Below are 17,309 nucleotides of genomic sequence, written 5' to 3' on the forward strand. Positions count from 1 at the left end.
AAAAAAATCATGTTAAATAAGAGTTTCCTATAGAGAATGTGTGCAAAACTACAGTACTTCTATGTTAATAAGGGCTTTTCACACACCGGCAAACATATTCCCCAGAGAATTCTGAAGGCTATATTCACTTTATTTTAAATGTTCCCCAAAATTACTACAACAAGGAGTGATGGCTCTGCATTGCAAGATTGGGGTGGGGGAGGGGCAGTCTCTACTCTTGTTCCTGGACCTGGAACCATACGGCAGAGTGCACCTGTTGGAACAGTGCTCATGCCCCATGTGTACATGTGAGTGACAGCAGCGGGCACCAGAGAGATACTCATTCTGTTCTTGCAGCTCTGCCTCTCATCCCCACCATGAGACCTCATGGTTCCCAATGTCCATTTGTGACAGCTTTAGTTATTAGGGAAAAAGTACTGTATATTCAGGTATTTTGGAAGTCTTCACAAATCCAGGCCATGCTGAGTCTGACATTTCTATTAGGTATTTAAAGTTCCCACTGTCACTCTACATAACTGTGATTGTCATGTTCTGCACTGACCCGCTTGTACTACCAGGAAAGTGTCTAGTGGAGACCCTTTAGAGAATTGCCTTTCTTTTGTGCCTAGATGTATCTATGGATATGTTGCATATAACATGCTTATTTCAAAAGTAGTCATAGTCCTGTTAAAATATCTGTAGTCTGCCCAACTTTACTGGAACATGATGGGTCTTTTGGCAATCTGTGAAAAATTGTTTAACACCAACAGAAATCTGAAATGTACAATCATGCTATGAGTTCTGCTATTAACACAGAGAAACAAATTTAGAAGCATTAACAATAGGGCAATTTTAAAAGGTATAATTAGAATTGCTAAAGATAAAATAGGAAAAAAGCTTGATGAGATCTGGAGAGTCTACACAAGTCAAAAAATAAAAATACTTCAGCTCTAAGTAAATCATTTGTTCTCTATATGAAAATGAGAAGCTATCTAAATGTTAAACGAACAGATATACCTACTTCTTTGTATCTGATTTCTTCGGTTTTCATTTGGTGTTATCAAGGTGTATGCTCCTGTGCTAGAAAGAAAAGAAATGATCTGCTTATTATCATGAGAAACTATTAATGCATATAAATCTCCACATACTCTCCCTGCTGATATGCTGTATTTAGATAGGCATTATGGAAGAGGAATGCATTCAAAGACCCAAGTCTGATGTCCAGGAGTTTAGGATCTACTTGTCAAAGCAAAACAAATATAAAGCATTTGATGAAGAGTGACATGTGACAACTTCACAGTGGCTCTCGGAAGACTGTCATTGTTCCTATAAGTGGCATGTGTGGGTGAGTTCCTTTGAGAGGCCTCTAGATGGGCATTCTTCTCCATGTGGCCCACCTTAGGAGGACTGGAAATACTCAGGCATCCACCCCCGCCAAAAAAAAAAAAAAAAGCTGTGGTTAAAGATTCCTTGCAAAATGGACATCTCTCAGTGCCTTATCTGAGAAGCCAACTGGTTAGTTTTGTACTTTGGACCTTAGATCTTCTGGGTTTACATCTACTGGGCCTTAATCATCAGGAGCTCAAAGAAGCATAGGATCACTTCAAATATGGGGAATCAGAGAAGACTTCATTTAAGCCAAAAAAAAAAAAAAATTCAGCGCTGAGATACCAAAGAGCTGTTAATATACTGTGTGATTTTTGAGAACAGAAATTGCCCTTGATTGATCTGTCTACAGCCAGCCCCACACAATACCGGCACAAGTAGCTGCTTGATGAATGCAGACTGAATTGACATGAAACGATGCCACAGATACCATCTGTGAGTCTGTGCTGGGGGTAACTCTTCTTTGAGATGATGTGTGTGGTCCCAAAACGGTATGAATGTCATGTCATAAAGCAAAAATACAGCAGAACAACAGACATGTAGGTAAAGTTTCAGGGACAATGCTGTGGATAAACACAGCCAGCTTATAAATGTAGATTTCTATAAAATTCTAGACCCTTCAATGCTCTCTTTGCAACATATAATGTGTAGTTTCAAAGGACAAATTAGCAAAGATTGAATGGTAGAGGCCACAGAGCAGATTAATAGAAGCCATTTCTTCTTTATCTCATTATTTTCTTAGCAGCAAACCTTCAGCCAGCTTCAAACTGGGCTTTAATTTTAGATTTATAAATGGGAGGTATGCAACCACCTTTGCATGCAAATGGGACTGCTGGATACCCAGTTACCTAATGAATATCAGCAGCCGCTGCATGTGTAGCCTCGTATGCATGCAACATTATGAATATGAAATTAGGGAGTATACAGCTGGAAATTAACCCCTGGTCCATTGCATATTCTTGGTTCACCTTAAGAAAGATTCTTCATTCTTCAATTGCCAGCACTTTATAGGAACCTGAGAAGTGTAATTTTTTGAGCATCTGTAAACTTGAGCATAATGCAATAGTGAACCATTCTGTTGAAACTTAAAGCATTGTCATTTCAATGTCAACCATGAAATGACAGCACAATCCTCCAAGTCCAGAGACACTGTGGTACAGCTTCTGTAGGATTTGACTAAACTACAGAACACTAGTTCTCTCTTTAGCTGCATCATAACCATCTGGAAGGTTTGCTAGAGTGCAGAGCTGATTCAGCAGGCCTCACGTGGGGTCCAGTCACATGCAGTTGTAACGAGTTCCCAGGCCATTTTGATGTTATAGAATAACTAAGTGGTCTTAGGACATAAGAGAAAATTTAGGGGTTAATAATTTGTTAATACAAGTGCATAGGTAGCATCATGTGTCAAAAATCACAAGGTTGGTGCAGCAACAGTACTGATTCTCTAACCCATCACATTTGGGTTAAGACAAGTTGGGTATCTGTATCTGACTTTTTAGCTCAATATGAAAAGCATATAATATCACTATCTTTCAAGCTGTAATAGTAACCCTTGAAAGTGGCCTACAGAACTCAAAGGAAGAGAATGGGAGGAATAAGAACAGAGGGAAGAAAGCACACAATCATCTATGGTGGTAGAACACTGGTATACCAGTGACTGGTGGTTATATTGTTGTAATAGCTGGTAGGGGTATCCCAATTACTTCAACTAAAAATAAAATGTTAAAAATAAATAAAATGTAAAATATTTGGCTGTCTTTAACATCAGCTTTCTGATTGACTCCCAAAGTAATCCGCTTAACTGAGCACCCATCATTCATGGACTTGTTGCATTAGGGGATTATGAGGACTGGGGGAAATGTTTTTCTTTCTTTCTTTTTGAGGGAAGTTTTTAAAAACAGATACAGATACCAAGATACCAACTACTTCAATATCACTTATACTTAAGAACAATTCATGACACCACTGGAGTACTGCAAGGATATTCAAAAAAGTGTCCAAGTGAAATGGTATAAGAAGTGAGAAGTGCATTACAGGAACCCCAGAGAGGCAGAAAACTTCAGAGAAGATGAATAGCAAGTTGAGGCTTAAAGGACAGGATCTGAAATGGCAAAATGTGATTTATTGCTAGGTTTTTGCTAAGAGTAGCTTCATAGAGAATTTTCTAAACTCCATAGGTCTCTTTTACAAAAATCTTGGGAAATATACGGAAAGAAAGAAAAAACAATCTATTTTTAGATTTTATTCTATAATATTTAATCTAACTTTAAGTCTGACAACAGCATGCTAGAATCTTCGGTTTTAGGTAGAGAATTATGATTAATCTTTCGTGAATGTGAGTAACTTACAGGTACAGATTACAGACATAGTACAGGGTGAGGAAAAGAGGGAAATTTTATCCAGTCCTGAAACCAGAGGCTTTTAATTGAATGCATTTAAATATAACCCCAGGCTCAAGGACAGTGTGACCAGTAATAAATGTTTTATGTTAGAGATTCCTTAGCAACCTTTTCAGCAATAGTTTATTGGCTAAAAATGCCCGCTCTGAAATATAATATTCAGAAGAAAGCATTGCCAAGCAATTGAGCTTCTATCCCTCTAACTTGATAGAAGAAAAGGAATGCAAGTCTAAGGACCTACTTTAGTTATTTTTTAATAACATGACAGTGTAATATCTTAGTAGATAGATGGCTCCATGCCTCCTCTCTGAGCTTTTCTTTGACATGAATAACAAGTATAACTTATTCATGTTTCAGCCAATTAGCTTCCACCCACAGCAAGGACCTCCGCTGTTTTAACCTCCTTGTTATCCCTTTCTATAGTCTGTCTCTCAAAGCCCCTGGTCTCAGCAAGCGCATCTACCTGTACTTGGTATTCTGATCATTTGCTGATTAAGCAACAGTCAAGCTACTGAAATAAATGTATATCTTTGAAAATGAGCTTCCTCATTACCTCATCGAAATTTAATGAAAGATCTCAGTGTGTAAGATTATTTTCACTTTCCAATGCTCATATCAATGAGCTATACAGAGAATAGCATAGGTCAAAAAAAAAAAAAATGATCTTCTGCACCTTAAAAAAATATATGTAAGAAAAATACACTTAAGAAATGTTTTCCCTATGAGGGCTCATCTGAGTGACACAACAGCTTCTCTTGTAGACATTCTTGCAAAATTTTTATAGGACCTCATCAATAAAAACTCAGTGAAATAATGTTATATTGAAGTTATATTGAAGAATATCTTTGCTTCTAAGAATATTATATAAATATATTCCCTGGTGTGTACAAGTGCAGCAGATGTAATTTAAATTTCTAATTAGGAACAACATTGGTTTTAGTGGGAAAAATGGTAGTCAGGGGCAGGACAAAATTCAGAAATATGTAAGATCATTTCAAACAGAATAGTAGGCATGTAAAGTTTACCATCCTACCAAAAAATTCATTTGAGGTTTTCATAGTTCAATAAAACCTTATCCTTGGGTGAAATTGAAAAAAAAAAAAGGAAGGTAATCAAAGACACTGGATAGAAATTTATATTCCAGCTATGGCTTTCCATATTGATTTTGTTAAATGATACTCAATATAGGAATATGAAACTTACTGTTTTTGGCTAACATGTAAGTTTCTGCAGCATTCAGATTTCCAAATGCTTATAGGAGATCCCATGTCAAATAAAAAAACAAGGTCAAATGGCCTAATAATCCTTGAGCCCTAAGTCTGTTACATCAACCCTGATCCAGCATTCCACATCTTCAGTGTGGAATGATTTGTGAATCCTGTTTGACCTCAGAGACTGCAAAGCCCAAGACACAGTCTGTACACCTAAGAGTCTAATGTGAAGCTGGTTAGTGCTACAATTCTTAGCCTCTGTTAGAGAACTGAACATATACGCAGAGAGAAAAGATAAACAAGAGATCATCAGGTCATTAATGCCTTTGTTCACAGAATGCCTTTATGGAAAGTAGAAAGAGGTTTACACACACAAACACACACATATCCACTCATCCTAGGATTCCCATGCAGGGCCCATGATTTAGTGAAATATGGGAAATTTATGCAAATTTGAGAAAAAGTATCTTTCTTTTAGATGGTGTTAACCCCCCTCTAGAGCACTGTATCTCAACTTTACAAATACATTAGCCAGGCAACTTTATATAATTACCAATCTGAACAACCATACAGAGAAGTCCTGAAAAATTCATATTTCTTTACTAAAAGGACACACACTATACATGACAGGAACTATGCAAAGAGAAAGCAATGAGGATTCCTTCTAAAGATACAAAGAATATAAATGAAACACATTATAGAGACTGTCGGAAATGAAAAATTAATGAGTAGAGATGGGGGCCAACTGCTTCCTCAGTACAAATAACTACAAGGAATTGAAAATAGAGATGTCTTGCCTGGAATTTGATTTGACCATAGCTTCAAGCTAATTTACCTTTCAGTTCATTACAGTATTTTGAATGTTGGCAGAAGACATGAGACTACTGGATCAGAGACAAAACACTATTTTTCCTGACACAGCACCAGCATGTTTACATCTGTTTTCTCAGGCCTCCAGGCTGGTGGGGGAATATTATGGAGGCAACACATGCTGTGTCTGCATCCAAGCTGCAGAGCACTGAGTTGGGGGAACCTCTATTTTCACAGCAGGTAATGAAAGCCACATCTTTACCATAAAGAAAGTGTACTTGATTCTTCAAGGTTCCCAGCTACAGAAAAACTCTGAAGAATATTCCAGGTTAAGGAGTGGTATAACTGAAGAAAAATATAAAAGTGAAGGGGCCCAAGGAAGTCTGTCTTTACCAGAAAGACAGTATTTAGGATTAGCAATCTTTTAAAGAGTGGCTGAGCAATAAAGAAATTGGCATCTCTAAAGAAACCACTTATTTATCAAATGGGCTATTTATGCTATTATCATTACAAGACAAATATTTGATTATATCCACATTTAAACATTGCCTCTAAAGGTATTCTAAAACTTAAGGGGGAAAACAGAAATATAAAACATGAGGGATTTATAACCAATTCTCTGCAAAGAACACTTAAAAATGAAATTCTTTTATTTTTCATTTTGGAAGTAACATATGCTCAATAGGAAAAAATACAGAAAATCATTTTTAGATTAGTTAAAAGTCACTTATAATCCCGCCCCTTAGAGATCACTAATTACAAATTTAGTTGGGTACATTTCAGTCTAATTTATATCCAATACATATTATTGCACAGTTACAATCATATCATAAGTCCAATTTTAAAACACTTTCAATCGTAAGTGGTTTTCCCAATGATGCATATAACAAAATTAATATTAAATGACTACATAATATTTACAGCATGGATGCCTCACAATGTCATCATTCTTTTAACCATTTCAATTGTTTGAACTGTTCACTGTTATAAACAATCCTAAACTACATATAAAACATAATGTGGACTACATTTGAATTTTTCTTTCTTACATAGTCCATTTGCATGTCTAAAATCCCAGAGGCAGTTTGATTATATGATTACTTCCTGTGCTTACATTTGACTGAGCTTAATTCTTTTTTTTTTCTTAAGATTTATTTATTTATTCATACAAAACTGGGGTACAGGCCAGAGATGTGGAGGGTGATAGGATCCACAGGAGACAGAGCGGGGAGCAGAACAGGCAGATTGACGAAGTACACTGCTGAGCAGTGGGCAGGTCAGGAGAGGTCTGCCATGCCACCTCCGGGGCAGGCGGGGATCGAACTCATGTGGAAGTGGCTTTGGCTTCTTAGTGCTGTGCTTTAACCTGCTGCGCCACCAGGGAGGGCCTGACCTTAATTCTTAAACTAGGAAAGATGCTGTCCTATCTAACTATTCACCTCCATATTAATAGGACTCCTATATTTTTCAGACTGATGATGTGCCCAATGAAAAGACTAGAGTCCCTAACTTTCTTTCTAGCTAAGTATAACCATGTGATTAAGTTGGAAAATTGAATTATGAAGTTGGAGCTAATGAGAAGAATTTCTAGGAAAGCTCCTTCAAGTAAAACGTTGTATGAAGAGCTTTTTTGTTGTCAACCCCCACAAAAGGCTGACAAAATAGTGGGTACCTATGCTTGTTGATGAGGCAACCAGAAGATGGAGGATCAGCATCAGAAACAGCAAGGTGGGAAGGCAGACACAATCTGCTGTTCCAAGACTATAAAGCTGCCTTAGCAGTGGTAATCTATTGCCAGAGATGATAGGCTTTGAACCCTAATTCTGTTACTTACCAGCTACTTTATTCAAATTACTTCATTTTTCTATTGTTCTACTTGCATAATGGGATAACAGCTCTCTACCTTTCAAGGTATAAAGTGCTCAACAATTACAAGGAATTACAATGACTAGGAAATAAATGTTTTATTATGGATGCCTGTTATTTGTACTAGATCTGTCCTGGACTACCTACCTTCAGACTTATTTGATAGGAGAGAAAACAAAGCTATCCATGCTTAAGGCATCTATTTGGGAATATCTATTTTATTCTCTGTAATTATAATTACACATATTGTGTATAACAGCTGTCCTATTTCATTATAGGTAATAGAGCCAAGCTTTATTATGCTGTGACTGAATCCCTTCCACAATAGATGGACTAGTTTCTCTGATTTTCTATTTACATTCCTGGTTCTGGCTGTTCCCTCTAACATCTATATCCTGATTACTGATCCTTTTTTCATTCTGTGTCCAAGGACACAATAAAAACCCCTGCATGAAACAAAGTATATTGATAAATAGCATCTCATTAAGGTTACTAGCTAGTCTTGCCCCATAAAAGATAACATGGTTCTGAATCGAGGTTTTTTCCCTTAAATTATTTATTGAAATCTAATATACATAGGCTGGAGAAACCGTAAGGATAAGCTCCACAACAAACTTCTCCAGATTCTAGATAACTAAACTCACAATTAACTTTAGAATAGCATCTAACATTGTGGATTCCTCCAAGTTTTATCTTAAACGTTAAGCCTACAAAGCAAAATGAAAACTGCAGTAAAGTGAACACCCATCTACTATTTACCTATTTACCAAGTTCATGTTTTGCCACCTTCACTTTTCCTCTTTTCTCCTTTATTATTTTTTCCAAAGCAAATAAAAACAAGCTGCAAAGTCAGAACATCACTACAAAATACTTCTATGGTATCTCCAAGGAACAAAGGCACCACCCTACCTAAGCATAACTACTATTATTACACTCAAGGAAACAAATATTAAAAACACCATTGGCTAATAGTCATTTTGCAACTTCCAAGTTGTTGCAATATTTTATTTATTTATTTTTAAGATTTATTTATTGGTGCATACAGAACTGGGGTACAAGCCAGAGGCTCAGGGGCGGTGAGAGGCTTCACTAGAGACAGAGCGGGAAACAGAACAGGCAGATCCACGAAGTACACTGCTGAGGGGAGCAGCGGGCGGGTCAGGAGAGGTCTGCCACGCTATGTGGTCACCTCCAGGGCAGGCGGGAATCGAACTCATGCGGAAGTGGCTTTAGCTTCTCAGTGCTGCGCTTTAACCCTCTGCGCCACCAGGGAGGGCCTGTTGCAATATTTTAAATATTCTTCCTTCCCTCCTCTCACCCTACATCCAGTGATGGATTATACACTCTTACAGGCTTTTAGATTTCTATAGTCTAGAACTGTTCCTGAACACTTTCTTTCCTCTCATTTTTACAGAGTCCAGGGATGACAGTTCATGCTGTGTCAACTTTAGGGGCCATGAGATACCCAGACACCTAGTAAAACATTTCTGGGTATGTTTGCATATTTCTGGAAGATATGAGCATTTGAAGCAATGGGCTGAGTGAAGGAAACTTTAGTCTCTCCCTAAGTTGGGTGAGCATTATCCAATTCCTTAAAGGTCTCAATAGTACAAAAAGGCAGAGAAAGGTTGGAGCCATTTTCTTCCAGGCCATGCACTGAACCATCTTCCCCTGTCCTCCACGCACCTGGCATGCTGACCCTCAAATTCTAGCAGCATCTGTGCCATCAGCTCCCTAGTTTTCAGGCCTCATGAAGTACACCACCAGCTTTCCTGTCTCCAGTTTGCAGAGAGCAGGTCAGGGGTCTTCTCGGACTCCATAAGCCCATGAACCAATTCTTCATAATAAAAATGTGTGTTAGCCAGGGTTGTGTACATTATGGGTTTGTTTCTTTTCAGGATCCTGGCTAATACGACATGTAATTTTTCTTATAGCATTTACAGAATGCTTCACAATCTGGATTAAATGAAGTGATTTCCTTATGATTAGATATTCAGATGAAATATTTTTGGAATGATTATTACATGACAATATTATTCAAGATTCATTATAAAAACAAGAGGTTTTTGCTTGTACACGTGAGATGTGAAAAACATTTTCTGCCTAGACCATAGTGTTAATGATCCTGTAGGGTCTTTGACTTTCACCAACTAATCACACACAAATGTTGAAGAACCTGTAAAGAATCAAGGGTTATTTCTTATGGATCACACAATAAGACAGAAGCCACATTGCTGAGTTCAGACTGGTGAGCACCCTGGTTTGATGGGACCTATCACTAGGGCAGGAAGGTGAGAAGCTGAATACCAGTTGATCAGGGTTTGCTAAGCAGGGTACTAGCTGGACTGGGAGGTTTTCTAGCTTGGGTTTCAGGACCTCTAAACATTTGCTTTCCTATTTACTTCCCTGACCACAGGCTCCACAATGAGAGAAAGGACACCACAGTTGACTATGTTTCCAACAACAGAAAGGTAACAAAAGGACCAAGTTAAAATCCAACAGCACAAGCAAAGATCACCTTCCAGGGGTGTTTCAGCACCCCCTCTAATGTGTTGTCACACGTTGCAATAAAGACAGAAAAAGACCCTATCTGCTTCTTCCTGTTACCTCCTATTGACAGAGATCAAGGGGTAGGTTGGCCCTTAGACTTCCTACTTTGGTGTGAAGAGTCACAGAGCAGAACCTAACCCACTTGACATGTTTACTTCTAAGACTTGGAATTTTACAAGGGACTTTTCCACATTGTTATTATGAAGTTTGAATTTTCATCACAGAAATGACTTTAATTTTGTAAATGGGGAAATATTCCAAAGATGTTTAAATGAAGGAATATTTTAAAGAAAGAAAGCATAAAGCAGGGGCTCAAATTTTTGCCCTCAACAGTAGGTAGCATGGGATTTCTGATGTCACTAGTTCCACAGCAATCACTGGGTTATACTAGCCCATCAGTTTTAATGATGGTAAGTGTCTTCAATTTTCTATAGGGCTTTAATGGATTGCCTTTTAAGTGTTCATGTTGGAGAGGGGCTATATTACAAACTTTACAGAAAAAAGGAATCATCATCAAGTGATTCTTTGATAGAAAACAGGCCCTTCAAGATCTGTCTTCTCCTTTTGATGACTTTTTTTCCTGTTAAGCTTTTGTTTCAAATTCAAATACATTTGGAATAGATGCAATTAACCTTAACAATATGTATAACCTTACAGCACTCTACTGACTTTGAAGTAAGTAACCTTACTGTGTAATTGAACTAAGTTTCTTTTTTTCCTCATTTCTGCTATGCTTCTGCTGATTATTATAGGTATTATGAGTTTTCATGCTTTCATCATCCTGTTGATTTATTGTTTCACTGTTTCAGCTGTCAAAGACTTTTTGAGAAATACTCATTCATTTTTGATGATATCGTATTTGAACAAAAATGATTACTCCCCAAGACTTGGCAGGTTGCAAATGTATACCATATTGACGAGTAGAATCTCATGCAGAAAAGTTGGAAAAGCATTCTAAACAGAACCATAATTTCTATTCTACTACATAAACAGGAAGGTAAATTTGATCTAATCAAACCAAATGTCTTTTCTTTCCATCCACTCCAACAACCTCTTCTGCCATGCATAGAATTATGCTTTTCATACTGAAGGTGTGGCCCATGATAGTGGGTCATAAAATCAATTGAATAGATTTATTTTTAATGAATAAATAGAAATGTCAGAGTACATCAATATGGTAAGGATGAAGATTGTGTTGTGAAGCTTTTTTTGGTTACATACATACTCATATGTACCCACACATGTACTAAGGCTACTTACTCCAGGTTATGGTCAGAAGTCTGGAAGGCAGTGTGCTGTTTTGTTTGCACAGAAATGGTGACAGTGGCAGAATGATTCTAATGCAAACCCACCAAGTTGTCATTTAAGAAAAACAACAAAGGAAATCCAGGTTTAAGGTAGACAGGATCAGAAGATCTACTCGGGAGCAGAAAGTATGCCTGGGAAGGACTAAAGGGGAAGATCAGGTGTAGACAGGGAAAGTCTTGAGCACATCAGCAGGTCTGAAAGCAGAGAGGGAAGGACTAAGTAGAAAGAACCCAATATGGTCCAAAAAGGAATTCCCCCATGGGCCAGGAATGGGCTGGCACTCATACTTGTACTTTGGAGTGTTTGGATACTCGCTGGAAGAGCAGAGTAAGTGTGCTTTAAGAACAAAGGGTGATGGGGCTGTCAGTTGAATAGTTGGCACACAGTAAATTCTTTTGAAGAAGATATGAATAGCAAGCTTCCTGGTTGCCATAGAGGCTACTGAAATTCCTATGGTATAATATAACAGAAGGAGTCTTTGGCCCTGGTTAGTGGCACATTAATCCTAAAATTGTGGAGTTCTAAGTGATAAGAATGTCATGTGCTGATTAGATGACTTATTACCTCTCTAGGGTTGGGGGGCCCTGGCTAGCTTTAGGGTGTGAGCTGTTTGTAGAGAAACTAACCATGAGGTTAGAGGACAAGTGATTAGAGATTAGAACTTGCAAGCCTTGTAACTCTATATTCAATCCCTACTCTGACCCCTCTACCTCCCACCTCTGGGGAGGACATTAGAAATTAAATCATTAGCCATTGATGTTTGAACTCAATCAACTGTGCTTCTATAATGAAGCTTGAATAAGAATTCTTAAATAAAAAGATTAAAAATATATATATATTAGTGAACACATGAGGTGTTGGGAAAGTGGGTCACCAGAAATGGGTGTAAGCTCTTACATCACCCCATGCCCCAAATCCTTATCTTGCCTTTTTGCAGCTCTTTCCTTTGGTTGTTCATGAGTAATATCTTTTATAATGCAACAGGAGAGGTAAGAATAATACATAATACATCATTTTCGTGAGCTCCATGAGCCATTCTGATGAATTCTCAAACATGAGATAAGGGAGAAGGATATATGCCAGGGAGGGGAGGTCATGGAAAAGCCTAAACTTGCTGTCAGAAGAGTAGGTAGTCTGGGGATCCCCTTTGTGTGGTCTGGGTCACAAACAGAGCAGACATGTGAGCCCTTCACTTGTGGACACTCTGGAGAGTATCAGAACTGAACTGAATTGCATTGGTTGGAATTGGAATGATATACTTCATGTTAGAAAAAAACATACAACTTGTAATTACCTTGTGACTGCAGTTCAAATGTCACCTCTTGGAAAGCTTTACCTGTTCCCAAGATTAGCTTAGACTCTCTGGTAACTGTCTGTCCCATCAGTTAGACAGTAAGCTTTATAAGGGCTTGTCTTTTGTTGAGTAGTTACTTGTTCTTACAGTTTAAGTTGAAGTCAGGGTTAGAAATCTTCTCTATTCTGTGATTGTTGTGCAACCTTAAAAAGTTTATATATGTAATATATTTTTTCCTACAAGGATTTCCTAAGGGTTTGCTAATGTTATTGCTCATTGGTAAGTCTACAGTCTTCAGTACAAAGCAGGCCACAAATATGTTAAGGTAAACCTACTTTGTATATAAATCATGCATCATGTATTAACTGTATAGTAAAATGTCACATTATGGGTTCATGTTCAGAATATATTTTTATTTCCTTCAAACAGCATTAAAGACTTATGATTACTTGATCCAGTTATGATCATAGCCAAGTATTTGAAGTGAAACCTATATTACTATCAGAGGAAAGAGCCTGTTGACCGTAACTGGGTAAAGTCTGTTCTGGGCAGAAACTATCAGAAAAAAATCCCTATTTTAGTCAAATATTTACTTAGATGTGATGTAAGTAAATGTAAGATGTTGACAATCAAATATTGAAAAGAAGAGTCCAGGTAAGATTACTTTGGATTAGATGTTTGCCTGAGCTTTTTCCTCACATGCGTAGCTAATGTTATGTACGGACAAGATCAAATCACCAACTAAAAATAATTGGGAAAGAAAATGAGTTAATAAAAACTTGTAATTACTTAAATCTAAACATAGTCAAGAATTAAGCTTTGCTTTAGAGCCTGTAAGAGGAATCATTTAAGGAGAAATCGTTAAAATAGATTTATATGTACATGTAAGTAGGTATTTTTAATTGGTGGGTTTTCACAAGATACAAACACTTCACCTTGAATGTGTAGTACCTTAACAATAAACATTTGTGAAATGAATTCAAGGCTATCAGTATCCAGCGTTTACTGGACATTTGCTCTCTGTTAGTCGTAAAGTTATGAGACAGGTATACATATATATGCACCTACACATTAACAAAGAGACCTTGAGAGGTTGGTACTTCATTTTAAGTAATGAAGAAACTGAAGCACCAAACAACTGAACATCTTGTTGTAATTCAGAGGGCAAGTAACAGCAGCAGCAGAACTTGAACCCAAGTCTGCCTGGCCTCAACATCCATGTTCCTGTGTCCATATTGGGGCTTTCCTATGCAATCCGTGGAAGATTGCACACACACAAACTTAGGTTTCAGCCTTAATCACAAAAATAAGCTTATTACAACAGTGAGCCAATGATTATTATTAAGCACTTAACTTTATCCTTCCCTTTTCTTATTTTCCATCAGAAAATGCTTCTAATTTCTCCCACCCAAACAAATAAATCTTAATAGACCATTTTTGTTGATTTTACTTAGATGTTATTTGCCATTCAACCATTTTCCTTGGTTTCTCACTACTATTAAAGGAGATAAAGAGTAGATATAAGTGACTAATAGAGTCATAAGAACTCAGAATGAACCAAACAGGATCTTAAATGCTAAACACTCTAAAGGAAATGTATCTTCTAATGCTTTTCTAATTGCAACTGGTTCACAAAGGGGAAAAAAAAAAGGAGCTCTATGAAAGATAACTGAACTTTTCCAGGTACTCTGTACACTTACAAATCATAGAAATCACAAAACAGTATGCAAGAATGTCTGCAGGTATTGAGAAATGAATAATTAATCAGAAAATTGCTCCTTTCTGAGCAATTTGGTCCACCAAGATTCTGGGGTAATTTACACTCAAATAAGTGAACAGATGGAACTACTAATGTTTATGAGATGGTATGAACATAAACAATTACATCTATGTAGATGCTTTTTTAATAGGAAATAAAGAAGGCCTGTAAAGGACGTTTCTCATCAACATGAGATCATACACCCACAACCTCTGTAACATTAAGTGCCATAGCTTACAGAGAAATGCAGCTGACTGGAAGGAGTAACCATCTATTGTGGGAAAAGACCACTTACTCTGAGGAGACGATGCAGCAATCTCTAACTGGAATCATCCAGATCATCTTCCCCATCTAAGAGTGATCCTAAACTGAATAACATTAAAAGCCTGCAAGTTATGAATTCTTTCAAAAGTTAAGGGATGAAAGAAAATGCACTGCTTATCGGTCATAAGGTTCCTTAGCAACCTGGGTTTGTCTTTCATGTGAGCAGAAGTCGATGAAAAATGAAAAGTAAAAGTGAAGCCGTTTGGATAGTTCCAATTCACAGAGGTACCTCTTCAAAAGCAGTAATGTCTTTACAAACTACACTGATGAGTTAAAGAAGCTTATTCCACTGGGCAGAAAGACAAGATTCCTGACACTACATAGTGAGTTTCCAGGATACCAACTGTAGTCCTTGAATCAAAGTCCAAGAGGAAATGCTACCTATCTACCTGTTCTTACGTGCACGCATCAGTGCCAGATTGTGACAAGGAGGTTGAGGTCGCCTGCAGCCTCTCTCAGCCCACTCCTTCGGTCCTAAGAGGCTAGTCCATCTGGGAGTTTTGTCAGATGCAAAGTGTGCTCTACTCCTTATCACATTCCCTAATCCCTACTCTGGCAGCTAATTTGGAGATAACCATTAAGGCACCAAGTTTTAGTAGGTTTGTTTAATTTAGGGTGGGGTGGAGGGAGATTGTTTTTGAATTTCAATAGAAGGGGAAAGTTATTGTCATACTAATTAGAACAGGTGTTTTGGACATAATTGAAATATTACCAGCATTTTCTACACGGCGATGTCGTTGCATGCTGTAACCAGTCATAGCTCAAGAAAGCAGTGTTCTTGAAATGAATGGAGCTGCTTATTAGCAAAGGACTACAGATAGGCTGGGGCACCCAAAATGTGCGGTAAGCCAGGGCAATTCTGTTTCTGAAACCCTGATATTGGGGCTCTGTGGTCTCAAACTCCAAGGATTAAGAAAAACTGTGAGGATGTTGGAGTTCTGGATCCCTCCCCCAGCTCTCACAACAGGTGGTCAAAGACTTACCGCTGCTCGCCCGCTTGCACCTGGTTTCTCCGCGAAGGGCTCTCGGGGAACTTATCCAAACACTGCCTGGCCCCCTGCGGCCGGCCCAGCTCCCGGTGCCAACCTGAGGGGTCCTTGGTGGTGGGGGAGGTGGAGGCGCCAAGCCTGGAGCCGACCACCTTGCTGTGGGTGTACATGGCTCAGGGCCCCGCGGTTCCCGGTCGCCGCCTCTGAGGCAGGAACGAGGCTGGGAGGCTTAGTGAGTCTCGAGGAGCGATCCTACCCGCAGGGACAGCGGTTTTAACAGCTGAGTTTCGATTCCTAGCTACCAGTTGCAGACTGAGCCCGCCGGATTTCCCTTCGAGGGAAATCCACTGAAGCGCCCTTTGACCTTACCACGAGAAACAGCTGCGGACCTGTGTGAAGGAAGCACTCTGTGACTGAGGGGCCGCGGGGAACTAGAACCCTGGAAGGCACTTTAGGGACTGTTAACGGGTAACGCAAATTTTAGGTTGCCGCTGGATGTCTGTGACCTTGAACAACATATTCACTTTCAAATGTCAGTGATTAGGTCAAAAGTTAAAAATATCTAAACAAAAATTCCCCTTTTAGCAGTAGTGATTGCTGTTTTGTTGTGCAGATATTCTCAAGTTAAAGGAAATGAAAACTGAAATCAAAAGCAAAATAAGGGCAGTGGGGGAAGGCGAGGTGATACTCTGGATAGCTTTGGTGAGGAATTAATCAGATATTTGAGAAGCACTAATTGAATACCTCCTCTTGTGCAAGCCATTTTGCAATGATTCAACTGGGTATGGAGATTTATTTATTTATTTATTTATTTATTTGTGCATACAGAACTGGGGTACAGGCCAGAGGCTCAGGGGCGGTGAGAGGCTTCACCAGATACAGAGTGGGGAGCAGAACAGGCAGATCTACGAAGTACACTGCTGAGGGAAGCAGTGGGCGGGTCAGGAGAGGTCTGCCACGCCATGTGGTCACCTCCGGGGCAGGCGGGAATCGAACTCATGCAGAAGTGGCTTCAGATTCTCAGTGCTGTGCTTTAACCCGCTGCGCCACCAGGGAGGGCCTGGGTATGGAGATTTTTTAAGATAGATATTTGCAAGATTATATACCTGTAGGTCTAGGGGAGGGTCCCAGCACCTACATATTTTAAAAGCTCCCAGATGATCCTGATGCGTGATGATCAGCATTGTCATAAGAGTGGCTAAACAAAGAAGAGAGGAAGCTCTTCCCTCACAGCCTGTGTGGATAGGAGGAAACCTATGCTAATACCAGATAAGGTGGGGGGATGTGTATGGCTAGTGGATGCTCTGGGAAACTAGCCATGAACCCCCTATTGCAAGGAAACGGTACATTTGAGACTGAGCCACGAACACTCACCAGGAAGAAGATGCACTGGCAAAAGCTTGCAGTTTAAAATGACAAGGTGTGCACCTGACT

The 17,309-nt window shown here is 38.8% G+C and overlaps 1 protein-coding gene across 1 annotated transcript in view; it reads right to left on the reverse strand.

Moving 5' to 3' along the window:
• EPSTI1 (epithelial stromal interaction 1 (breast)) overlaps positions 1–16,045 on the reverse strand; it is a 75,318-nt gene extending 59,273 nt beyond the window's left edge. Inside the window, exons 1-2 of the mRNA XM_012723197.1 lie at positions 15,870–16,045; positions 1,001–1,059 (exon numbers count right to left, since the gene is read on the reverse strand). Coding sequence (XP_012578651.1) covers positions 1,001–1,059; positions 15,870–16,045 — 235 coding nt within the window. The remainder of the gene's footprint in view (positions 1–1,000; positions 1,060–15,869) is intronic.
• Positions 16,046–17,309: the final 1,264 nt, after the last annotated feature.

Source organism: Condylura cristata, unplaced genomic scaffold (genome assembly GCF_000260355.1).
Source record: "Condylura cristata isolate star-nosed mole 26May11 unplaced genomic scaffold, ConCri1.0 scaffold00010, whole genome shotgun sequence".
NCBI lineage: Eukaryota > Metazoa > Chordata > Mammalia > Eulipotyphla > Talpidae > Condylura > Condylura cristata.